This window comes from Podarcis erhardii (assembly GCF_964252035.2).
Source record: "Podarcis erhardii genome assembly, chromosome: 10".
Taxonomy (NCBI): Eukaryota; Metazoa; Chordata; class Lepidosauria; order Squamata; family Lacertidae; genus Podarcis; species Podarcis erhardii.
In genome coordinates, this window is record NC_138500.1 from 47,027,577 (window position 1) to 47,054,438 (window position 26,862).

General features: G+C 42.6%; 1 protein-coding gene across 2 annotated transcripts in view; it reads right to left on the reverse strand.

The window, feature by feature from the left end:
- The window catches only part of HMGA2 (high mobility group AT-hook 2), a 137,765-nt gene that overhangs the window by 99,143 nt on the left and 11,760 nt on the right, over nucleotides 1-26,862 (reverse strand). For both annotated transcript variants that reach the window (XM_081878149.1, XM_081878150.1), the window contains exon 3: nucleotides 20,548-20,598. In XM_081878149.1, coding sequence (XP_081734275.1) covers nucleotides 20,548-20,598 — 51 coding nt within the window. The remainder of the gene's footprint in view (nucleotides 1-20,547; nucleotides 20,599-26,862) is intronic.

Consider the following 26,862-nt stretch of genomic DNA (forward strand, 5'->3'; position numbering starts at 1 on the left):
TAATCTATATATTAAGGTACTGTTTATCATTTATTTTGTGGGCAATTGCTCAAATCATCCGTTCCCTCTGCATGTGGAAATGGAAACCAGACCATCAAGGGCATTTGAAGAAGTGGGAGAGGCAGGATGATCTCAACTGGTTTATCATTCCTCTTCTCTGTTCACTCTACTTTCTCTTGATGTTCAGAAACAGTACCTATTGCTATGCCCCTCCACTAGATGCATCTAGTAACTCAGGCCTACACATATAACTATTCCAGCTCTTGGGTCATCTGAAACACCTAGAAGAAGGCCTACCATCAGGCAGTATGGCTGTCAAGAGAGGGCCTCTCTTGGCTTTTCAAACCACTAGATTGCTGGGCTTATATCCTCTGTACAAGATAGCCAAAAGAGGTAAGTAACATAGACTTCCAATGCAGATAGCATTTACCGTATTTTTCGCTCTATAAGACGCACCAGACCATAAGACGCACCTAGTTTTGGGAGGAGGAAAACAAGAAAAAAAAATATTCTGAATCTCAGAAGCCAGAACAACAAGAGGGATCGCAGCGCAGCGAAAGCAACGATCCCTCTAGCTGTTCTGGCTTCTGGGATAGCTGTGCAGCCTGCATTCGCTCCATAGGACGCACACACATTTCCCCTTACTTTTTAGGAGGGAAAAAGTGAGTCTTATAGAGCAAAAAATACGGTAGTTATTTTGACATAAGGATTTATTTTTAATTACTTGTATTAAAAATCCAGATCATGGGGGGTGGGGCAATTCTGTTGATGTACAGGCTAAGTTGGGAAGAGTGAATCCACACCATCAGCAATGACAAGACGATTTTTCAAAGAGTGGATGTAAAGTATCTTTAACAGAAAACATCAGGCCCTGATGCAGGGAAATAGGAAAGATGGCAGGTTGGGAATGTGGGTTTATGAAGGGTGTGAATTAACAAGGTTCCACTTCATGGACCATTTCCTGACTTGAATTCAACGGGCAATTTGACAAAGTAAAAGACCTGCAGAATATGATCCTTTGTAATGTACTGGGTAAAGCTAAGCAGCTCTGGAGAAGCTGTTCTGTTTCACTGAGTACATGATGCATTTGCTAAAAACTTCCCTAAATCTGTGTTTTGCCCAACAGACCGGAACAGCTGAGTAAATAATTTATAAACATATTAATATTGTAACTCCAGAATGCATTTATCGGAATGGGCAAAGCCTCATGTAACAACGAAAGGTGTCAGTGACTGCAGCCAGTCTACGGTTTGTTCAAAGGGTAGATAACTAGACCCACTTTTAGTATTACTAATCACAGTAGAAGCAGCAGTAATAGTAACTGCAAATACGGCAACATCTCTATTATAGCAAAAGACTAGAGCAGCAACGGTGGACCCACAGGCTGAAGCAATTTGAACTGAATCACACACATCTTTTGACCCATTTTGGTGTTTTCATAGAATCACAGAATAGAATCATAGAATCATAGAGCTGGAAGAGACCACAAGGGCCATCGAGTCCAACCCCCTGCCAAGCAGGAAACACCATCAGAGCACTCCTGACATATGGTTGTCAAGCCTCTGCTTAAAGACCTCCAAAGAAGGAGACTCCACCACACTCCTTGGCAGCAAATTCCACTGTCGAACAGCTCTTACTGTCAGGAAGTTCTTCCTAATGTTTAGGTGGAATCTTTTTCCTTGTAGTTTGGAACCATTGCTCCGTGTCCGCTTCTCTGGAGCAGCAGAAAACAACCTTTCTCCCTCTTCTATGTGACATCCTTTTATATATTTGAACATGACTATCATATCACCCCTTAAACCTCCTCTTCTCCAGGCTAAACATGCCCAGCTCCCTTAGCCGTTCCTCATAAGGCATCGTTTCCAGGCCTTTGACCATTTTGGTTGCCCTCCTCTGGACACGTTCCAGTTTGTCAGTGTCCTTCTTGAACTGTGGTGCCCAGAACTGGACACAGTACTCCAGGTGGGGTCTGACCAGAGCAGAATACAGCGGCACTATTACTTCCCTTGATCTAGATGCTATACTCCTATTGATGCAGCCCAGAGTTGCATTGGCTTTTTTAGCTGCTGCGTCACACTGTTGGCTCATGTCAAGTTTGTGGTCAACCAAGACTCCTAGATCCTTTTCACATGTACTGCTCTCAAGCCAGGTGTCACCCATCTTGTATTTGTGCCTCTCATTTTTTTTGCCCAAGTGCAATACTTTACATTTCTCCCTATTAAAATTCATCTTGTTTGTTTTGGCCCAGTTCTCTAATCTGTCAAGGTCGTTTTGAAGTGTGATCCTCTCCTCTGGGGTGTTAGCCACCCCTCCCAGTTTGGTGTCATCTGCAAATTTGATCAGGATGCCCTTGAGTCCATCATCCAAGTCGTTGATAAAGATGTTGAATAAGACCGGGCCCAAGACAGAACCCTGTGGCACCCCACTAGTCACTCTTCTCCAGGATGAAGAGGAACCATTGATGAGCACCCTTTGGGTTCGGTCAGTCAGCCAGTTACAAATCCACTGAGTGGTAGCATAGTCAAGTCCGCATTTTACCAGCTTCTTTACAAGAATATCATGGGGCACCTTGTCAAATGCCTTGCTGAAATTTTTTTGAGGGAGGAAAGCCTTTGAGGCCTTTTTTTGAGGGAGGAAAGCCTTTCCCACTCTATGCGAGTTAGCGCAGAGGTTACTTGCACCATTAGCTTGGATGTGGAGGTGAAGGAAACAGTTGGGGGCGGATCTCACCCTATTATCTCAAGAGTGTTTGGCTGAGGGGAAGTAGTCCACTACCCCACAGACACTTTCAAGGCTCTTCCAGGGCTAGACAGGTCACTGGCTGAAGGGCTCAGGAGTGTAGAAGTGCATCTCACTGCACCTTGTCTGCTGGGACCTTGGGCAGCTATTCTATTGGTGGTTGGTTGGATGGCAGGCAAAGCTCAGCCTCTGCTTGCATTCGCCGGCCACCATCTTAGTTTCTCCAAAATGAAGCTTCCCAGGCTATAGATCTATAAAACTGAGGTCATGGTTTTATGCAAGATGTATAGGCTGGAGCACTGCATTTTAGGTAAGATCAGGTGATGGACAACCACCATGGACTTGGCTTCCATCAAATGCAGCTCTGCAATCCGCCAACCACTAAAATGCCACTGGGGAACCAGCAAGGAGGCCGATTGGTGGTGTGTTGCTGTTGCCATGGTAGCAGAAGGGGAGGGATTACTGTGTGGCCATGGATACATGGTGAGGTGCTAGGCCCATCAGCGGCAGTGTGCCAAGGGTTTCACTTGTCAAGGGCAAGTGCCCCTATTTGATTTCTCATGACATCTCTGTTTCAAGCCTTGGCAGTAATATAGGGTTGGATGATTTTATACAAGAGGTTCATAAAAGCAGCTATACCTCAAGGTTTGACCTGAAAATAAATAGGATTATTTTGCTTATACTCAACCATTTTGCCCTTCTATTGCCCAACTTTCCTCCTGAATTTACTGTGCATACATTTCCCTCCACTGGCATGTCTATGTAACTGTGCAAATGAGATCGTTCCAGTTATCTTGACTTCTAATTCTCTGGGTGTTTCGGTCACCTCACAAATAGTACAGGTCATTTGAATTAGAGCCTGTCACACAGTCCTTTCAAGCAGGCACAAACACAAATACAGCAATCAGCAGCTTAGGGTGTGTGTGATTTTGACTGGGAAGATGACACAATGAGGAAAAAGGTAAACACACACCCCCTCCCTGCACTGTCACTCCAAACATATTGGCAGCCCACATCCCCAAGGCTGCATTCTAGAATAAAATTTGGGTGATCAAGCATGGTTTTCCTGGGCAACATATAACTTGTGCAACTTAAGAGTAAACTTAAAAGTTAAAAGAGCCTTGAATGTCTGTTATATCTTTGATGTGCTTTCATGGAAAAGTAACAGCTCTGCTTAAGTAGCACCTTATCCTCATAGTCATCGTAAGAGAAATGATGAAAAATGGCAGATTCCATAAGCAATACAGTGGTACCTCAGGTTACATACGCTTCAGGTTACAGACTCCGCTAACCCAGAAATAGTAATTCAGGTTAAGAACTTTGCTTCAGGATGAGAACAGAAATCGGGCTCCGGCAGTGCGGCAGCCTAAAGTGGCGCTTCAGGTTAAGAACAGTTTCAGGTTAAGTACAGTCCTCCAGAACGAATTAAGTACTTAACCTGAGGTACCACTGTATAGCTGGCTCTTTGCATGCGAGTAAGTCAAACATGAAAATGAGGGCCCATCTGATACTGATTCCAGTATCACTGATTCCAATATCCTATGAAGCCAAATACATCTCTCTATCAGAGAGAGGGAACATGCCCTCCAGGACATTGGCCATGCTTTGATTGATGGGAAATGCTGTTTCAACAACATCTGGAGAGCTGCAGGCTCCCCACCCATCAGTGTTTCCCAAACTTGGGTCTCCAGGTGCTTTTGGACTACAATTCCCATCATCCCTAACCACTGATCCTGCTAGCTAGGGATGGATGCATATAGAAACTTTAGTATAAAAAAAAACATTTTAAAGAAGCTGAGCATTATATTCATACAGATGACAGATATAGATATGATATAGATATAGAGATTCTAAGAACATATATTCAGGAGTAATCCCTCTAAAATGTTTCTAGAACCTTAAAGGGTGTCATCTCCATTATTAACCTGTATGATGTTTCCATTAGAACTAATTTGCAACTGTTCTGCTCACTTGATACCAATGGACCGAGAGTGAAGTACCAAGATCAAAAAACATGAAATAGTTCTTTGACCAGAGAATGGAATTTAGCCTATTATTATATTAAATTTCCTTTAATATAATTCAAACCTATCACTACATATGTTATTACTTCAGTGCTATGTTCCGTGTGTGTGTGTGTGTGTGTGTGTGTGCGTGCGTGCCAACGCTATGCCAATAAAGCATAACAGAGACTACATCTACCCCCTACAAATTCAGGTACTTCAGAATTATGACTCCCACCTGACCTAAAAATGCAATTCTCAAAGAGGCAAAAGGAATGCTTTGAAGTCTGAATGACAAAAAAACCCCCCAAAAATCTATGGTACATGTAAAGCAGGAGAGAGAAACTTTATCTAATTTGCCTGTTAGCTTTTCTTTGAACAACAAAACAAAAAAATACTGCAACCAGTTCTAAGAGGCAGAAACAAACATATTAAAATGGAAATTTTGGACTTTAGCTCAACAAACAGTTTCTGTCACTGCATTCCAGGAGCAAAGCAAAACATAAAAAAATCATTTACAGCAATGGTACAATGGACAGTTTATGCAGATACTTTGCTTCTGCTCAAGTGTCACAAATGACCAACTTAGAAGCCAACGTTAAACTTTAATCACATCATCCTAATCATCTGGTTTGCACCTTGCTATGAAAGTGAAACATCCTGTTTTTGAACTCGCATCTGAAAGCCGTAAGGAGTGGGTGTGGGAGTCTCTACTGTTTTTCCAGAAAAACAGGAGAGTTCAAATGAATTTTCACTCCTCCCCCCAAAACCCCCCAAATGGAAGCAGCCAAGAAATCCACATGCCTCAAACACTAGGTCTCAGGATTAAGAGTGCAACTCACTGTGCTATTCCTCTGAACCTAAACTAAGTCTCTCTCTTCCCCACCCCCCATCCTCTTTAATCACCCCTAAGTAGTGGTGGGAGAGACCCATAGAATAGCTTCACAAGCAAAGGTCATCTTAAGCCAGTTAGCCACTGAAAATGAAGCGCCTGTGCTTGTGAAAGCAGGTACACAATGCTGGCTTCTCTGTGTGCTTGGGTGCAACATATGAAGTTCCACTGCTGGCTGTCTCCTGCCTAACAGGGTTCTGAGCATCCAGTCAAGTGCATTCAGGAGTCGTACATCAGGAATTCTGATGGGGCCAAAAAAAAGTTAAATAAGATGGCCCTCAGAGGCCCTTCAGCACTACAGTTTTAGGATTCTATGAAGTTGAATATCCTTCTGTGTGAATACATACACATTAAGGTTTGTGTATACACACACACACACACACACACACAGATATACATACATACATACATACATACATACCTTTAAAGGCAGTCAACTAAAAGTCATACTCAGAGCAGACCCAATGAAAACAGTGGAGTTAATGGGTCTACTCTGAGTAATGGCTAACACTGGATATCACTGAGTGTGTGTGCATGTGTCAGGTTTGGGGAATCTTTAAGACCAGGAGTACATTTCCATCTGGACAACCTGTATGTGTGACTGAAGATGGATGGATGGATGGAGACACAGATATTTATAATATAGCAATTACAGTGGTACCTTGGTTTTTGAACTTAATCTGAAAACCAATGCGTGGCTTAATTCGAAAACCAATGCGTGGCTTCCGATTGGCTGCAGGAGCTTCCTTCACACAATCGGAAGCCGCAGAAGCCGTGTTGGACGTTCTGCTTCCAAAAAATGTTCGCAAACTGGAACACTCATTGCCAGGTTTGCGGCGTTCGGGAGCCAAAACATCCAAGTACCAAGGTGTTCAACAACCAAGGTACGACTGTGTGTGTGTGTGTGTGTGTGTATGTATATATGTATATATATGTATGATATTTCTATGCATACAGAAGTAGAGATATAGTACTGAAGTCCCCACTTAACCTGTCCTTTTAACTGCTACAGTATGGAACACTAAGATTCATCTAATAAATAAATAGGGCCCCATCCTCTGACCTGACCAGGATGCTTGGGGGGGTGTTCTTCAATCCCTCAGCAATGAAGAGGCAGCGCTCAATGGACTCTCAAAGGGAGCCTTCTTAATTTTGGATTCGCATATTATGCTGTGGGAGCTTTAGCACACGTTATAGGTGTCATTCTTAAGGAAATCCATTCTTAAGGAAATCAGCCCTGAGTGCTCACTGGAAGGACAGATCCTGAAGCTGAGGCTCCAATACTTTGGCCACCTCATGAGAAGAGAAGACTCCCTGGAAAAGACCCTGATGTTGGGAAAGATGGAGGGCACAAGATGGAGGGCACAAGGACGAGATGGTTGGACAGTGTTCGTGAAGCTACCAGCATGAGCTTGACCAAACTGTGGGAGGCAGTGGAAGACAGGAGTGCCTGGCGTGCTCTGGTCCATGGGGTCACGAAGAGTCAGACACGACTAAACAACAACAACAACATAGGTGTCATAGCAGAGCCCTTGTGAATCTAGCGCAGACTGAACTCAAAACTGAATTATAAGGAGAAATCATTTTAACTTATGGTCACGAAAACTAGTTAAACTGTCATGTGCACACACTCACTTCTAAAAAGCGTTCCAGGTGTTGTGATGGTGGGTCCAGCGGTCTCAGAAGTTGAGGTCTTTCTTCCACTCGGAAGCCACACAGCTAGCTATGCAACATTCTCAAATGAAATTTCTTTTATTTTCATTCTATGTATACGTATATATAGCCAATGAAAACAATCTCAAAGACATCAAAAGCGCACACACGCAAAAGGCCCTCATTGAAATAACATAAAAGATCTAATATAAATCCATAAAAGCCAGGAAATTCAAAGATAAAGGAAGACTTTCATAGCTGGGAATTTCCCCCCCAAATATATTAGACTCCAGCATAAATTCACTTCCCCTTCACATGGATGTCATCAAGGCATTCCAGACACAAAAGAATACTGTACATCCACCCTCGATGGAACACCCTTGAGTTAATGGATTTAAACCAGAGGCAAATGCAGTAGGATGCAATTACCAATTTTTCTAGCTGGCTATGAAATCATGTTTAAAATCATTCTACAACAGCCGCTTTCATCCTTTGCATCTCATTTCCCTTTGGCAGGATTTCCTTGTATGAGGACATTTTCAAATGACCAATTGCCAATGACCGTGATACCACACAGCAATATCACTCACCAAATTATAATTTCACTGGAGAATCAAGAAGAATGTAACGCTCTGAACGTGAGTGCATGTATGCCTACTTTATAAACAATCAGATGTAATCACAATGCCCTCATAAGAACAGCTTTACTGAGCCAGACAGTGGCTCATCGAGCCGAGTAATTTTTCCTTGCCAACAGTAGCCAGATCCAGATGTTTCAGGAAGTTACAACCTCCTGGGTATTATACAGAATAGTCTAGTGCTATCATTCACCCCCAATCACTGGAGGTTTAAGCTTTTAGGCACTCTCTAGGATTTTACCTCCTCTGATATAATGGAAATGAAAACTGCATGCCCACTAGAGGTCAAATTATCGTATTTTTCACTCTATAAGATGCACCAGACCATAAGACGCACCTAGTTTTTGGAAGAGGAAAACAAGAAAAAAAATATTCTGAATCTCAGAAGCCAGTACAACAAGAGGGATCGCTGCGCAGCGAAAGCAGTGATCCCTCTTGCTGTTCTGGCTTCTGGGATAGCTGCACAGCCTGCATTCGCTCCATAAGATGCACACACATTCCCCCTTACTTTTTAGGAGGGGAAAAGTGAGTCTTATAGAGCAAAAAATACGGTATATAGGGAGACACCCCCCCCCCCAATCACTGGAGGTTTATGCTTTTAGGCACTCTCTAGGATTTTACCTGCTCTGATATAATGGAAATGAACACTGCATGCCCACTATAGGTCAAATTATATAGGGAGAAGTGGGGCAGAAAATTTGTAGAGCGTTTAAAAAAATGAAGAAGCTTGTCCACAACTTTTCCATCCAATGTTCTATTAAGATGAGGTATTGGTATTAAAGGCATGCACTTGGTTCCTTATTAGATGCATTCTGTACAGCTCTTCCCTGTCTATAAAAAGAAGGGGAGAATGCTATTACTGTAAAGCTTGGCTGGCAACTTATGGCTGCCACTTTGAGAATGGGGGGGGGGGAGCAAATACTCAGCACCTGCTCTCTCCCTGTCATCATCCCTCAGTAGGTAAACTGATAAAACTGGGTTTGTGGTCTGTAATGATATATCATGTCCTCTGCTACTCTGCTTCCAAGCAATCAAGTTTGCATAAGGAATTTGCAGGACAGTGTTACGACACTGATGTAATTACTCCATTAATAGGCCATAAATCAGAGATGGAAAAGCTGGGGGGTTCCCTGTTGTGGTTGAACTACAACTCCCATCCAACCCTGACCATTGGTCACATTTTTTAAAATAAGGGAAATAAGTAAAAAGGTAAAGGGACCCCTGACCATTAGGTCCAGTCATGGCCGACTCTGGGGTTGCGGCGCTCATCTCGCTTTACTGGCCAAGGGAGCCGGCATACAGCTTCTGGGTCATGTGGCCAGCATGACTAAGCCGCTTCTGGCGAACCAGAGCAGCACACGGAAACGCCGTTTACCTTCCCGCCAGAGCGGTACCTATTTATCTACTTGCACTTTGACGTGCTTTCAAACTGCTAGGTTGGCAGGAGCAGGGACCGAGCAATGGGAGCTCACCCCGTCGCAGGGATTCGAACTGCCGACCTTCTGATTGGCAAGTCCTAGGCTCTGTGGTTTAACCCACAGCACCACCCGCGTCCCTAGGGAAGTAAGTAGGTAGATGCATAAACATGATAGCTGACTAATCTTGCATTCCCAAACCCATGCTTATAGTTTATCTATTTTATAAAATATTTGATACAACACTATTTCATTAAAAAAAATCAAAGCAGTTTACAACAATAGTATGTAAAACCATACAATAAAAACCATATACAAAAGCTAAAATCAAATGCCAATTAAGTACTGTGGAAAGATGTATTCTCAATTGCTTGCATATCCCTGGCGGAATAGAAGAGTTCTCGGCAGGCATTTAGAAGGTGAAACAAAAGGCACCTGTTGAATTTCTGTTGGCAGAGCACTCCGTTGTATGACACTATTTCTTGTTGTTGTCAAATGAGCCTCGCCAACACTGGGAGGGACCAATGATGCTCCTCCGGATTGAGCTGGGATAGAAGGGTTCAGGTGATCCCTGAGATACCGTGGACCTAAGTTGTTCAGGGCTTTGTAAATTAATACAAATGCAAACTAATAACTTTGAAAATTTTTGCTTGCTACTGAAAATCGTTTGCGTAAGGAATATCTTTTAAAAATATATATATTATTACTCGCAGAACTCAACTGGCCAGTACTGGTACTCTCTATTCTTGAAACAATGCTCTGGAGCTTGGAAGTGGAATCCACAACCAATTTCCCACTCCTATACTCAGACTAAGAAATCAGATCACAGTCGCTTTGGAACACTTCTTCCCAAACTTTTGCAAATGTACAGGAAGATCATTTGATTGCCTCCTATGCAGACCAGCCAATGACTTCGGTATGAACTCTGAATGAAGCATGACCAGAATCAGGCCCATTCATTACAGGAAGAGCTCTGTTGCACCCAATTATTGTATAAATGCTTTAAACATTTAGGAATGCATGCTCCCCACAGCTGCTTCTTCTATTCAGGATTTGTAAAGCTTATGAGCTGATGGCAAGCTTTTATTTTCTTTTTCTATTTGTAAAAAAAAAAGAAAAGTTCCCTTAACAGACAAATGTAAAAACAGGCCCCCAGGACAGATTTTGTCATCACCGACATGTCACAATACAGTATGAATGAGTTCTAAGCAAGCACAAAGGAAACCTCAAGGATATGTTAGCACAAAGCAACGTTGTTAAGATCATAAAAGGAAAAATCCCATGTGTTTGTATTAGGACATGAAAAGGGTCCCCAGTTCATCTTGATGAGTCTAATTGATGCGACAGTCAAACTAGATTAAGATAACATATTGGATCAAGTCACCCTTTTTACGGCACACTGGAACTACAGGTTCCAGCCTGCCTTTCAAATGTGAGTAAGCTACTTAAACATAACAGATGCAAACTCCAGGCTGTCTCGCTGATCATTTTAGCACAGGTTGCCTCTTATTTGTCAGGGCCCAAAAGCAGCTGCAATAGCAGAGATCTGTGACTGGGTCTCCCATCTCTTTGGCAAAGAGCTGCCATAAGGGCTTGGGCTGGATCCCTGAATTATGATTTACCAGGATCAAGAAGAAATAAGTAACACTGTTACTGCATATATGAATACTCTATAATTATCAGATGCAATCACAACACCAGTAGGGCTGGGCGATATATCAATATACCGTCCAAAACCAGTTTGAAGTCCATATTTGATATTGGTTTTATAATTCTCGAGCTGGCAATATATCATCAAGCATGGCGTGCGTGTGTGTCAGTACTCTCTATGCAAAAAGCACAATGTGGGGAAAACTGTGAAGCCACTCAACGCTTCTCACGAGTCCTGCAGTGCCTATTAATTCTGCCAGCTCAGCTCAGTCCTTGCCTCATGCCATAGACAGCAAATCACAAGAGCAGAAGAAAGCATGAAGCCAGTCAATGCCTCCATCCCTATTTCAAACATTGTGATATATTGGTATATTATGATGTTTAGCTGGTGATATAGCACAATGTTAAAAAAAAACAGGTATTGCCCAGCCCTAAATATCAGCGGATCAGGACCATGGTGCTGTGCGAGGTAACCCATTCTCTCACTGCCATTTCCCCAAAGAAACTGCTCACCCACCAGCTGCTATTGGCCCAGCTATAGAAAAGTTACATGATTTAGAGCAGATAGAGGTTGACTGAATCAAGAGGTGGGATGGAGTGTGCAGGGAAGCATAGGCTCTGGCTGGGCTGCTGTAAAGGCATGCTGCTTTCTCTTCATAGTTCTGTGATAGACAGCATACTTTGCATCCAGAAGGTCCCAGATTCAGCCGCCAAGTATCCTGAGTTAGTTTGGTAAAGACTCTTGCCTGCAATCCAACAGTTGCTGCCAGTCAAAGTCGTTATAAGGCATGTTCCTACATTCTTTCCCTCGCCGCCATGGTTCAGCGGTTGGGAATGGTCAAGTAAGCCAGTCAGGCAATGGAAAAGTCTTTGTTCTCTCTGGATCTTTTTATATTTCCTCTGCCATATTGCAAAGTCAGGTAAAGGGTAAAGAGACCCCTGACCATTAGGTCCAGTCAGGACTGACTCTGGGGTTGCGCGCTCATCTCGCTCTATAGGCCGAGGGAACCGGCGTTTGTCCGCAGACAGCTTCCGGGTCATGTGGCCAGCATGACTAAGCCGCTTCTGGCAAACCAGAGCAGCGCACGGAAAAGCCGTTTACCTTCCCGCCGGAGAGGAACTATTTCTCTACTTGCAGTTTGACATGCTTTCGAACTACTAGGTTGGCAGGAGCAGGGACCAAGCAATGGGAGTTCATCCTGTCACGGGGATTCAAACCGCCGACCTTCTGATCGGCAAGTCCTAGGCTCTGTGGTTTAACCCACAGCGCCACCCGCGTCCCATATTGCAAAGTGGCTGGCCACTAATAAGAGTGTGGAAAGAGAATCAGGTGGCAGTCCCTTGATTTAAGAGTCCAACACCACCATTCAGAGGATCACTGAGACCAGACCAAACAATCATAGTGATTCCTGCCTTTTATAGTATCGTTCCAGATGAGAGGGACACCTTTCTGATTCTAGCTTTCACTACAGCATGGAACAGTTAGAATAGAACACACAACTCGGGGATACTGTCTTCCATGATGTAAGACAGATAGACAAGAGAGTTGCTACACTCCTTGCCTGTCAAAGAAGGCCCCATATGTCTGACAACAGCCTACTGCTAAATTTGGAGGGGGAAAACCAACCCCCACCCAGGAACAGGCCAAAACATTCCTGGGAACTTGATCGTGAAAACCTGCAAAAAAAGATCCAAACACGTGGGAATTACCTAACACACCACCCTAAGCTGTTTTATATGTTATGTATTAACTAATTACACCCTATGTACCAGGGTGGCCTACAAATAAAATATCATTAAATCATCATACCTGGCTTGTAAAAAAAAAAAGGTGGGGGTATAAATATAATTTTCATGCAGGACATATGGCCTGTATACTATTAAAATTCAGCAGCCATGTTTTGTTAGATTACCAAAGAAATAAGCTGATAAAGTAGCATTTAATGCAAATATGCAACAACTGTTCAATCTCAGCCTTACAGTGAACCTGCTCCATAAACACAGCAAATTCTTTTGTTGGCAACACTGGAAATTTCCAGAGGGAAAACAATGGACCATACATACGGTTATGTTTGTAACACCAGTGACTCCCTTCCACATCCAAGAGCATGAACAATGGTACCTCTACTGCTAATTTAAATGTATTCAAAAACTGTATCAGAGACTTCACTACTATCAAAAAACTTATTATCGTTTGTGTAAGGTATCAAGAGCAGACTACAGAGATTTTATCAAAGAAGAAGAAGAAGAAGAAGAAAAGTTTGGATTTGATATCCCGCCTTTCACTCCCTTTAAGGAGTCTCAAAGCGGCTCACATTCTCCTTTCCCTTCCTCCCCCACAACAAACACTCTGTGAGGTGAGTGGGGCTGAGAGACTTCAAAGAAGTGTGACTGGCCCAAGGTCACCCAGCAGCTGCATGTGGAGGAGCGGAGAAGCGAAACCGGTTCACCAGATTACGAGACTACCGCTCTTAACCACTACACCACACTGGCTCATTTCTGATCCTTGCAGTCGTTACTTGGCTTTTTCAAAATCTGAGGCCAGCAACAAATAAATGAAAGGGAATACAGTGCAAGAAATATGAATAAAAACAGGTAGAGTTACCTAGGTCATACATAAAGTACTTTATTGGTGGTTTTAAAAAACCTCCATGTGTCGTAAAATTAGAAACCATCTCCTGGGAAATATGTTTTTCAGTTGCTATTGCTTAATAAGAGATGCCTGCTTTCATATACAGCATATCCAGTGCTACAAGGAAATAGAAGAGGGAGTTTCATTTTGGGTTTTCGTTTGGAGGAGGAAAATACACACAGTGCACATGCCTTTTATATGGGGCCCTCGGAACTCTATATAATGTGACACCATTAAAAGAGATATGCATATGCTTGCATGCTTCGCAACTAAACTCAGATTCCCCACGGGAGTAAGCGCAAGGGGCTTGGAATCGCTCCCAAAGTATCGCATATAAAAATGGAATCATTATACACTTGTCAAAAGGTATATTTAGCCCGGAAGATAGTAAACGGCTTGCCTGACACCTCACTGAACTAGAAACAGAACCCAGGAATCGTGACTCATAATCCACTTTCCTAAACATAGACCACTCACATTTGGAAACTCTCGAGAGTGTCACAAATGCTGAGCCTACCTCACGAGAGGTATCTTCTCCACCAAGAACTAGATACGTCCATCACAGTGGAAATCAGACACTTGTTTTCAATAAATGGCACTTTACGGTACAATCATCAGCATGCTTACTCAAAAGTATGGCTCTCTGCATTCATTGGGACTTATTCACTAGTAAGCATGCTTGGGGTTGCAGTCTTAAAAGGCCTAATTAGCATGGTGTATGTCTTTCTGCTCATAATAAATCATAATCCGTTCACCCTTGTGAAAGGTTAATGCATGCATACAAACTTCTCATGATTATTGTATACTTGAAGGCAGGTAGCTGAAAGTGTGAATTCACCATTCAGAAGCATCATTTGAGGTGATATGAATGTTATAGCAGTGGTATTAAATCTGTGACATGGGCTATTCAGGCAAGTAAGTTATCAGTGGATGTTGACATCAAACAGTTAATGACTGTCCTTGGTAATTACTGAAAGTGAGAACTGACCACCAGTTCTGCTTCTAGGCGGGGTTTTTTAAATGGCTTCTGTTTTAATATATAGCATTCTTGTCCCATAGAAAAATACCCAAACACCCAGCACAACTTTATTTTCTACCAGTGTGGCAATGACTTTTATACTTAACAAATGGAACCGAGGGGTCTTTTCTGATATGGAGATTTGCTATTATGATTGCTAGCAAAAACGTACACTGCAGCACAGGTATGGTGGTTGAGACAGCAGCTTGTTCTCCCACTGACAAAATTTAGTGCAACCTTTGGTCCTAGCTCCCAACCAAAAGAATTTGACAGAGGCTCTGACTTGTACATAAGGAAGATCTTCGTTCAGGCAAGTAATGGTGTGGGCTCAGCAGCACACACAGTGCTCAAGAGCCAAGATTCATGAGTTCAGAAGCAAGGTAAGAGGTTCAGAACTGGACAGAAGCAAGGAAGGTGTCCCAACAAGTTTTCTCACCCTTCCTGCCAAGCTTTTAAAGATGAGGTGTGGTGTGCTCACTCACAAGACTCTTTTGCCAAGCAGGAATGTTGAGCTTGCACACACACACACTCTACCAGGGTCTGCTCCCATCTGCAAAGGCAGCACCTGATTCTAGGAAACAACCCTGCACCCTCCTGCTCAGTTACTCCCACCTCCTATTCAGCCTTCCCCATCAGTTATCAGAGCCCTCCCCAGCCTCCACTGAGGCTCTCTGGTCCACCAAAGGGTCATAGGGGAGAGCCAGTATACATGCTTCTCCTTTCAAAGTGGTTGAAGTCATGGCAGAAAGGAGATACCCCCCTCCTCTTTCCTACAGTTTGCCCGGCTCCCCAATTTTTTCTCTACCTCCTCTGTGTGGGCCTGACAATCGAAGCCCGATCCGGCGAACACTGCAGGGTTCATGACAATTGCTTATCCTTTTTTGTTTACAAAAGTCTATCAAATGCCACCTTCTCTGATGGTGCTGCATAATCATACAGTTGAATGGTCTAGCCTCCATGCTTCAACCATAGCAGCAAAAAGAAGAAAAAACACTACACAGTTGCGTGAGACGTGTAACATGTCATTCAGATACTATTTTCTTTAAAACATAGCTCGTATCACTGCCGGGGCCATCATCCAGTGCTCTGAAAATTAAAGAATATTGGAAAAATGAGCCTGCTACAAATGCTACATTTATTGGGGAAATGTCTTAGTAGCGTTCTGTGGCAAAAAAATACAGTTCATGGATGGAGAAAATATGTCAGAAAGTTCACAGGTCCCTTCAATCTCTGCCTACCTTCCCCTCCTTTTTGGTATGCACGTTACAAACCTCAGTAAGCATCTCTTCATATATGAGCTCCCTTGCAAATGGATATATTTTGATTAGAAGCTGCCTCTGTGCTCATTCCTTGTGGGAAGTTAAAACAGTCACAGCAAGAAACATGGCCTTTTCACCGATAGCCCTGAGTTAAAAGAACAACATTCTAGAAGGTGACGAGTGTTTGGATTTTAGAAAGAGACATAAAACCTACTTGTTTTCCAAGGCTTTGGGCTGAGAACTGATCTAACCACCTAATTATAAGCATGTTAGCACTTTTTGTGTTCCTGCTTGTTTTAAAAGTGCTGTCTTTTCAAATTGAAATTATTATTTAATACAGACATATTTTATCCTCCTCTACCTGGAGTACATGGAGAGATGCAATAAAAATGTATTAATGTCCACATTAAAAAAAAAGTGTTCCATTATGGCTGCAAAATTAAGCAAATTGAGCTGAAAAACACAGCCTGAAGTCAATGAAATTTACAGGTTAATTGCTTCAATTCACAGTTCTTTGTAAAGAGCCGTGGGGCAAAGAGCTTCCTATGTTCACTACTTTAAAAGACTGTACACAGCTTCTAAAGAGATGTTCATCTTTGACTGCAGGCAGAGAGAAGGAATGTCAAAGCCTGCTGCACTGACGGCTAGTCGTCATGCATGAATCCACTTCTGCAAGGATCACAGCATTAACCAATCCCGAGAGATGGGGATCCTATTTTTACCCTGCACCATACATATTGACTCACACAACTCATCTTCGGTATGGCAACCTGTGAACAGAAGCCTACTTCAGGCCACAGATCGCTTGGGGGAATCAGAGCCATTGGCTACGATCCGGCACACAGCTCCCACTAAAATCACTGGGCTCAAATCAAGTATCTGTGGAACCATATTCCTGTCAGGATATGACAGCCGCCCACTATCTGTAATTTACGAAAACAACCGAATACATTTTTGTTTCAACTAGCTTTCTCGACCAGGTGCAAAGGTCATTCCGTGTTGTTTTTAAACCTACACCTGGTTGTTCTTGTACTTATTTTAGCTGGTTTAAGGATATATCTGTAAATCACATTGGAACCTATACGTGGAAGGCAATTTACAAATGTATTAATCATCTACGGAGATTGCCTGGATTGTGACCAATATGTCAGGCCTTGGGCAACAACAAATAATCGTTTGTATATTTGAAACTAAGATACCGATTCCAGATTTTGGTTTGTATTTGGGTCTCCCTGATCAAAGAATGCATGACACTGTGCTCTATGCTTATTCCAGTAGTCTTACTTTCACAGAATGCTTTTTAGGAGCAATATTATTTTATTGAAAAGATAAAGTAATTTACTACATGCTTCAGAATGCACTTTATGCCATTGTTATTATTATGACTACTACTACTATTCCAAGGTATCATATTGGTCCAATAAATTTAGTTACCATTTCAAAAAAACAACAAGAATCACCAGATGTAAAGTATATAAGTTGGAACTGGCAGGAAGACTTGGCTACCACAAGTTCTGCAGAGCTCCGTTAGCTAATATATCTCTGCATGTACACATTGAAGGAAACAGGAGAAATAATACTTTACAGTTTGATGAACAACATATGACACAGAATCCTACTCACAAAAAGAAAGGCTTGCAAACTTATACAAAAAAAGTAAAAACGCAAAACTCAACCACATGTAATTTTGCACCTTCTACCCCACCTCAAATATCATAAAAAAACAAAAATCCCAGTGACCCCTATTATAAATAATAGAGTGGTTTAGAAGGAATGCTAACTGCAAATGCACCAGATTAAATACGAAAATAACTCCAGTGCAATTTAAAGGTTTAAAGGAAATGTGTATGACAAACAGAGGTGAAGTGTAAAGTGAGGTGGGTTGTTAAAATGCAAAGGGCCAAATGGCTTTGGGTAAGATCCGCCTCCGTTTGTTTGTTTTTTACATCTCTTTCTACATGGCCCTCGACACAAGAGTTCTGCATGTGTGGTCCATTATATATCTAGAGATCCTTCCATAAAGCATTCACTTCAATGGAGGGAGCTATGCACACCTTTCGCAGGTATGGGTGTGTATCCCTTTAGATGCATCAGATCTCCCACATCCACAAATAATTACTAGATAAGGGTGATTAAAAATAATAATAACAGCACTAATTTATCATCTTCTGATAAAAATATATAACCATGAGTTTTAAAACTCTTTGATAGATTCAATAATATAACTCAGGGGTAGTTAACTCCTGGCCAGGGAACCTGAGCCAGCCCCTAAGCAAATTTTTCATCCTACCCTACCCCCCAAAAAACATTTTGGCATAAATGGTAAAAAGGAAAGATAATGTGGACATGGCACCAGGATGGGCAGAAACATATAAAGCACTCCTCCCAGTCTTGCACCTTGATAGTGAGGCAACTGCCTCCTCCGCTGCTCATGAGGTCATCTGATGAACAGGGAAGGGATATCTGCATCCCCACCAGCAAATGGCGGAGGAGGCAACAGGCATCCCATGGGGCTGTGGGGCTTGGGTAAAGAGTGTTGGGTGGCAACACTCACTTTTGGACGCACTCGTCCCTGACGAGAAGACCCTGTGGGCTTAGGACACTGAGGTCCAGCGTCAAGGGTCTTCTGCAGGTTCCTTCACTGTGAGAAGTGAGGTTACAGGGTACCAGGCAGAGGGCCTTCTCAGTAGTGGTGTCTACCCTGTGGAACGCCCTCCCATCAGATGTCAAGGAAATAAACAACGATGTGACTTTTAGAAGACATCTGAAGGCAGCCCTGTTTATGGAAGTTTTTTATGTTTGATGTTTTATTGTGTTTTTAATATTCTGTTAGGAGCTGCCCAGAGTGGCTGGGGAAACCCAGCCAGATGGGCAGGGTATAAATAAATTATTATTATTAGGTAGAGAGACCGGGCCTGTGTTGGCACCAGAAAGAGCAGCAGCCTGAGCAAAGGAAAGAAGAGAGCAGCGTATGGTCTTGTTCTCTGCATGTGTGACAGTGAATGTGCACCCTGCATGCTTCATGTGTTTGTTCTGTGCATGCCACACCACTGCTGCTTTAAGAGGTGCAAGGGGATATTTTCCAGCTCCTCCTCTTCCATCCAGGTGGCGGCCCTGGGAGGCACAAACCTTACCTCAGATGCTGAGTTGGCCTAGCAAAGTGACCTGCATGTGCAAATTCGCTTCCCTCAGGCAGTGGTGGACTTGGGGCTCTCAAATTTCAGTGACACCCTCAGTGACACTAAAATTCGCTCCCTCTCCTTGCCACCTCTCACTACATTCTATAGCATTGTTTTGGCTCCCCCAGCGATCGCACCGGTTGTGCTGCCCTAAAACTGCCTCTGCCTTAGGCCCGCCTTTTCCATCTCTGAAGTGACCCAGAAAGGAGAAATAATATAAATCACTGAGGGAGTGGGTATAGGTTTCCTGCAATTGGAGCAGGGTGTTTTCCAGAAACTATGGGACATTCATGAAAGAGACAAAGGAGTTTTGTTTATTAACCTGCTTTTTGTATACACTGCGTTTGAATGTTATCCTCTTTCCTAATCACGTTTGGACTCCTGATAAACCCCACTCTTTAACCTTTGTAACTCAATTACTCAACAAACTACCTCAGTGTTCTGTTTCCCCTCCACCTCTCACTTTCAAAAAAAGAAAAAAGTGAAGAGCTGAGGTTCATTCATGCTGATAAGACACAGATATCCCCTCCCAGCAAACAGTAGTAAAATGTGTCTTTGAGCAAACTCCCAAAGTCTAAAGGTAGGAAGCGGAGATAACTCCTCACCTGCCTTTAACTCTCAGCAAGGGTGCTGCAGGTTTTCATGAGTCCCATTCAAGAGGCCTCTAGTGAGCCCCTCTGCTCCCCTATAAATGCACATCAGGGTGGGAACCTATGGCCCTCCAAATTTTTGTTGGACTGCAAGTACCATCTTCATTGACCAATGGCCATGCTGGTTGAGGGCAACGGGAGCTGGAGTCCAGCAACCTCTGCAAGCCCCAAGTTCCCCAATCCAGAATCTGCTCCTCACCAGTGCTGCTATGGGTCGCTGCTCTTCTCCTTCACTGCAGAACTTGCACAGGTCCCATCCCTTTCCATGACTCACTGCCATTGCCATGGTGTGGAGGGGAGTGGGTTCTGGCCAGGAGGCTCCAAGGACATGGAAGAGCAGTGATGGTGGCAGTGGGGAGAAGGAGTAGTACCTACCTTGTCAGACACAGACTTTTTGCCCCTAGCCATTACAGGGGGTGGGGATATATATAGACCATACAAGGATAATGAGCATATATAGCCTGTCTCACGCCGGGGGTGGGAGGAGGTCATTCATCAAGGCAATTATAGGGAGCATGTGTGGCCGCCTTCTGTGCCACCTCTCTCTCCCCCCCCCCACTTGTGATGTGCTAACTCCAACCATCTCAGGCCTGGCATTAGCAATCTGTGCCCTCCACCCATTCACGGGCCCTGGAACATGCCTGCCAATGCCAACCTCTGATGATGGGGTCTGGTTCACTGGATTGAGGCAAACTGACCGCAGCCGTTCGTTAAACTAAAACGAAATAGCTGCCTTCTTTCTTTCTTTTTAAGGTTACCTTGCTGAATTCTTAAAAGAGGAAATTTTAATTTTATAAAAACTAAAAATGCAATACTTACCCATTTCCTGGGTCGGCCTCTTGGTCGTTTTTCTCCAGTAGCTTCTGCTTTCTGTAAAAAAAACACACACAAGATAAGTTCAAAAGTATTTGTAATTATGTTATATGATATTGTTAGGCAATTCTGGTAGGTTGGGTTTTTTTAAATATATAGTCAGTGCATACTTCCCACAACAGCATTCATTTTATTTATCTATTGATTAGATGAGAGGCACAAAGAAAAATCACTTTGTTATCTCTCTCTTCTATAGAGAAATGCTGCTCCCATCCTTTCGTAAAACAGACTGAGAACCTCTTTGTTTAAGGAAGGAAACTGCTTCTTTAAAAATGATAGACTATTCACTGTGTTCTCCTTGTGTCTAGACTATTGATAAGAATGTATGGAAAAGCAAATCAACATACTTGACAAAGACTATCCTTTGGACATATCTCTTTAAAGAACTTGCCTTTGTTTTGCAGGCCAAAACAAACTAAAAATGTTAGTAATGGCAGCTAACACAAAAGCCTGGGGCTTGGGGAGTCAGGAAGCATACGATCTGTCCCTGACTTGAATGCTGACTTCCCAGGGAAATTGGAGTGGACACTCAGAAACAGAGAATCCTTATTAATTAAATTATTACATCTTCCAACTGCCTCCTCACCCTTTCGATACATATATCTGGACTTAGCAGTCATTCTAATTGACATCAGAGACCGAGTTAATAAAAGCAAGCGTGGCAGTTCTTTTTGACTAATTCTTTAATTTAAAAATGTGTCATCTTACATGTAAACAGACATTTTATCTCCCCTGCACCTTCACAGATCCTTTGGCAGTTATGTGCATAAACCATTTTCTTAACTGCATGCAAAGCAGCTATAAATTAATATGGCTCGCTAAAAACACTCACCTATCCTATGTGTGATTGTTCATACGCAAGCCTAACCGACATCACTGGCTGCCTCTTCCAACTGAGTGTGTGCAAGAAGTATGTAGCTGAATTTTTATATAGCTAGAGTTAAAAAACTATATACAGCGGTACCTCGGTTTTCAAGCGCCTCGGAAGCTGAAAGGTTCAGAATCCGAATGCCAAAAACCCGGAAGTAATTGCTTCTGTTTTCGAATGCACCTCGGAAGTCAATTTTTTTCCCTCCATTAACTGAGCCGACCGCCCTTTGAGCCTCGGTTGTCAAACGTTTCAGAAGTCGAACTGTCTTCTGGAATGGATTACATTCGACAACCAAGGTACCATTGTATATACAAAGCATGTAATATGTATATAACTTTCCTTACATTAACATAATAGGGCATACAACATTCCTGTAAACCTAATATTAACTTTCCAGTATGAAGATAATGGGGGAAGGGGCTGAAAGACGGTGAGCAAGACAAGGCTGAGGAGTATTGGCTTGACTAAGTACACCTGAGAAATAAATAGATGAAGAAGAGTGTTATTTTCAGATGTTGTGCTTAGGGTTATAAAAATCATTACTGCTTAAGGTAGTGTACACCTCCTTAAATATGAGCAATCGGGAAAAGAATGGGCAAAGTTAGGTTACAACTTTCAATAGCTTGCATCCATGTTGAAAAAGAAGGTTGAATCTGAGTAGCTCATACTCACAGAGACCAGAGGCACCATCTTGTCCAGAGGATTGAGGGCCCCCACGTGTGATGCCCTGCAACATCCTGATGTCGCACGGGGAACCCTCTGAACATTAAAAAAATGGGGGACCCACAGTGTATTGGCCCCCAGGAGCCAGCAAACTTGCAGGAGACCCATTGAAAACAATTGCTCTACCGCTGACCATGATATAGTTCAGGGGAACCTCAACCCTGAGGGACAAATGTAGCCTTCCATGTCTCTCCATATGCCTGCTGCGACTCTCCAAGGCACACACCCTTCTCAACAGACCACATCCCTCACTGGCCCTGCTTCCAAATGTTTTTTCCTGGCGGGAATGTGTCCCTGAATGTCTCACCACTTAGCGACAACTGTAGTTCAGCAGTATATAAATCGCATAAACAAAATAAAATTAAAATTAGATAAAAATCTGATAATGCCTCTTGCCTGTCTGGATAGAGGATAGAAGAGTGTGTAAGAATTGGCGTAATGTAAAAGAAGACGAAGTAGTAAGATTTACATGTCTTCTTCTAGCCACTTTTGCCACTGGAAGGTGTTCCAGGAAGGAATGCCATTCCCCATCCCAGCAGGGCTTTAAGAGGTTCCCTAACTAAAAGGTGCCTTCATTTGATACAATCCGGAGTTAATAAATCAAAACGATAAATTTCAGAATAAAAAACTGGCTAGATTTTTAAAAAATACTTAAGATTTTTCTAAGTAAAACAGTACATTGAGCCACTTTCAACTTAGTAGTTGTACCAGTGGAAACCAGCACAATGGGATTTTCCCCCACCCCTCCTCCCCCTGCATACCCTCCCCACGTCTGCTTTGGGTGAGGAAAACCCCACAGAACAACATCTAAGAGGGGAAATTGTTCTGTATAGCAAGTATAAATACTTGCGCTGATGGAACAAATTCCTTAGTGCAAGGTTGAATTCCATCCATAGGATTTAATCTTGTTTCTCTTTTGGCTTCTGAGTCTTTCTGAGATATTCTGCAGTTACGTTTTCAAGATTTCCTCCAGAACTGGGAGATTTAGAAATTTCCTTTTACTCCCTTTACAGCTGTGATTAACACGGCTTTATCATACATCTCACCATTTTAGGCTTTAAGAAATCCCATCTAATCCCAGTAGTGCCTATGCCCTGTAATTAATAGTGTATGCATGTGTTTTCGTTTTTCCTTCGGGAATCTATCATCTTAATGTATCAGTTTACTTATTGGCAAATCTCTGTACATGACTATGCCATGTAAAGGGAATTCCACGCAAAGCTGGGAAAATACTGCCGTTGGTCCCTGCTACCCTCAAAGCAAATAAATGTAGCCAAATATCTCCACCATATCATCAAGGAGAAACGTGTGAAAATATAAAATTCACACTATTGTAGGGCAAAATTATCACTTCAAACTTGTTAAAAAGACAACTTCCTCTTTAATCTTTAAAGCGGTGAGTGTAAGATGAAACTTTATTGGGACAACGCATTAAAGAAGCCCTGGCTGCCTAGAGAAGAGAACTTACCTGTGCTTTGGTTACAACCAAATTCTAGTGGAGATTGCCACAAATGCTGCAGCCATCCCTCTAGGGGAACTTGAACTTCCCATCTAATCCCTTAAAAGCATTTTAGTCTGGCAAATAGTCTTTGGTCATCTTAAACCAAGAGTCACCAGTGTCCTGGAACTCAGGGGAACATTTGCAAACTGGAGGAACTATGGAGGTCACTATCTGTGTACGCCAGCCATGTACATGCACCACAATCTGGTGCACACTGCCTCCACCCCTCCCGCAGGGCAATTAGGCTTCTGTTGGTGTTTGTGGAAACATCACAGCTGGCAAGGGGAAAGCTAAGCCTCCCTTCCCCACCAAAACGCTCTGCTCTGCTGCAATTAGGCTTGAAAATCCCTTCAACGGGCTACAGCAGAAGGCTTCTTTCAAGCTTTATTTCAGTGGGGAAGGAAGTCATCAGGAGTCTGCAGATGCCAGAAAAGTCATCTACAGGCACATGTGTAGCTTGCAACCAATGTCTTAAGCAGAAGCATCGTAAAGAAGAATGATCTTGCGAACACTCTGATGATTACACCCCTCAGTTTCCAGCAGAAATACAACATAATATGTAGAGGAGTGTATCAGGAGATGCCTCCAATGTATAGTTATCATGGCTTGTGCTTCATTCACCTGACATCTCACACACACAGACTCCTCTCAGAATTCCCTTGCCAGCTATTGTTGATTATTCTCTTGATAAGTAAGCAAGTTGGGAAACACTTTTCCTTCAGTAGGGCTGCTTGAACAAATTAATGTGAACTCTGATATGAAGTGACCTGCGGGGCAACTTTTCCAGACTGCAACTTAAGTGATCTACTGGCCTTCAGACTTCTCAAATATTCTGACTCTCTTCTTGGTTAACTGCACTTTTTTCATTGCTTTTTGAATTGCGGAAATGGGATGGAACAGACTTATCAGTGAACATGTGCCAAAGTGACGTAGACCCAAAGTAGAGTGATACAACCATTTATGGCCAGCTACTGCTGGCCAATGAGCCCCAACATCCGCAGCGCCACTGTTAAGAGATGGTGGGGAGCTTCTCTCAATTCACACACAGCATTATTGGTCACACCACACCCCCCAAAGAAAAATACTAATTGCTGCCCATGCTTAGGTTTCTTACACAGTCATGCCTGCCCTTGGAGGTATTTAAGGAGATCTGTTTATGAAAAGTAAGCATATTTGTTGTTTGGGGTGTAGTATGATGCTTTAGAGATCTGTGGATGAAGGGTGATATGCAAATTAAATAAATAAATAAATAAATAAATAAATAAATAAATAAATAGGTAATTTCCTGGGAGAGCTTAGGCTTTCAGAGTAAGCAAGCAAGAAAGAAAGCAAACAAGCAAACAATATGTCCCTCTTAATTAAGGATAAGTTGTGACTAAGTCCCCAATTAGCTGCAAAACCCGACTTTGCATTTGAAAAAAGGGGTTAGAGATTACAATCAGAAATGCAGGCAAGCATGAGTGTCCAAGAAACCCCAGGCTGATATTCTCTTCCTAAAGCTTTCCTGCAGTACATTCATTGCCTTTGAGAGCATTGTAGTAATCTGAACGGAAGTTACCAAAGCACAGATCACTTGTATTACCTAATGTCAAGATAATCACATAATGGCATATCACAAAACTGACAGAACATACAATGGCACTTTCTGAGAAGGGTGATGGTTCACTGCATTCCCCTCCCCCCCCCAAAAAAAATACAGAGATTGAAAGAGATATTTGGATATTTACCACCAGCTAATCATTTAATAGATGATACTTTGCTCATTTTCGTGTAGTTACATGATTTAAAAGTCAATTATATACATAATGAGGAACTAGATCTTCCTACTTTTCTGCTCAGATAGTCCTAACGGAGATTATGTGCTTTCCTGCCAATGAATATTGTTTCAGTGGAACACGCTTTTTACGCATCCCCAAAGATGTATTTTTCACATCAGACATTTTTCAGAGAGAGGAAGAAAACACTGAAACATTCGAGGTCTTGCTTTTTTGATATGGAATGATGTGATAAACCAACAGAAAGTAATGATATCCCCACTCTGAAAGGCATGTGACCAAATTCTGTGGATTTGAAAGTAAGTTCCACTGGGTTAAATGCAATTTAGGTAAAGGGACCCCTGACCATTAGGTCCAGTCGTGACCGACTCTGGGGTTGCGGCGCTCATCTCACTTTATTGGCCAAGGGAGCCGGCGTACAGCTTCCGGGTCATGTGGCCAGAAGGACTAAGCCGCTTCTGGAGAACCAGAGCAGCGCACGGAAACGCCGCTTACCTTCCCACCGGAGTGGTACCTATTTATCTACTTGCACTTTGACGTGCTTTTGAACTGCTAGGTGGGCAGGAGCAGGGACCAAGCAATGGGAGCTCACCCCATCAAGGGGATTCGAACCGCCGACCTGATCGGCAAGCCCTATACTCTGTGGTTTAACCCACAGCGCCACCCGCGTCCCATATAAATGCAATTTATTCCCAAGTAATTATGGGTATGACTGTGGCCAGAAATGCATGTTTAACTGAAACTAAGCCACCTTAAACTAAGTGTGACTTACTCCTAAGTAAAACACTATTGGGATTGTGAAAGAAAGAAAGAAAGAAAGAAAGAAAGAAAGAGAGAGAAATACTGGAAGACTCATTCCCAATTATAAATTGTGTTGAAAACAAACTAATAATTCTTATTATTTGCATGCCCTTCACCCTAAGGTCCCAGGGTCAGTTACAACATTAAAACACAATATTAAAATTCCTGCAATGCAGGCCATTGGACCAATGACCTTTGAGTCAAAAAATATTTTATTTGGAAAGGAGTATTTCTTAAAGATTAAAGCTGTTAAGAGGTCAGAACGTCCAGTCACTTAATGTGGTACAGTCAACATTCCTCACATATAATTTTATTTTACTCAAGAAAGAGATAAAAGAAAAAACCCACCACAGATTTGTATTCTAGAGGAAAAAATAAGGCAGCCAACGTTTATTTTATGTACTTTTTTGGTGTCAATTCATGTTGTGTCTAGAATGTGGGACAATTCCAGACAGAACAGACAATATGACAATACCTCAAAGATAATGAGGAGGGTTATTTTAAACCAGCCATGACTTACAAGGGGTCTTGGGGGTTCTCATGTTACTTTTCTTTTCCTTAGAGGGACAAAAACTTTACACCAGTAATAT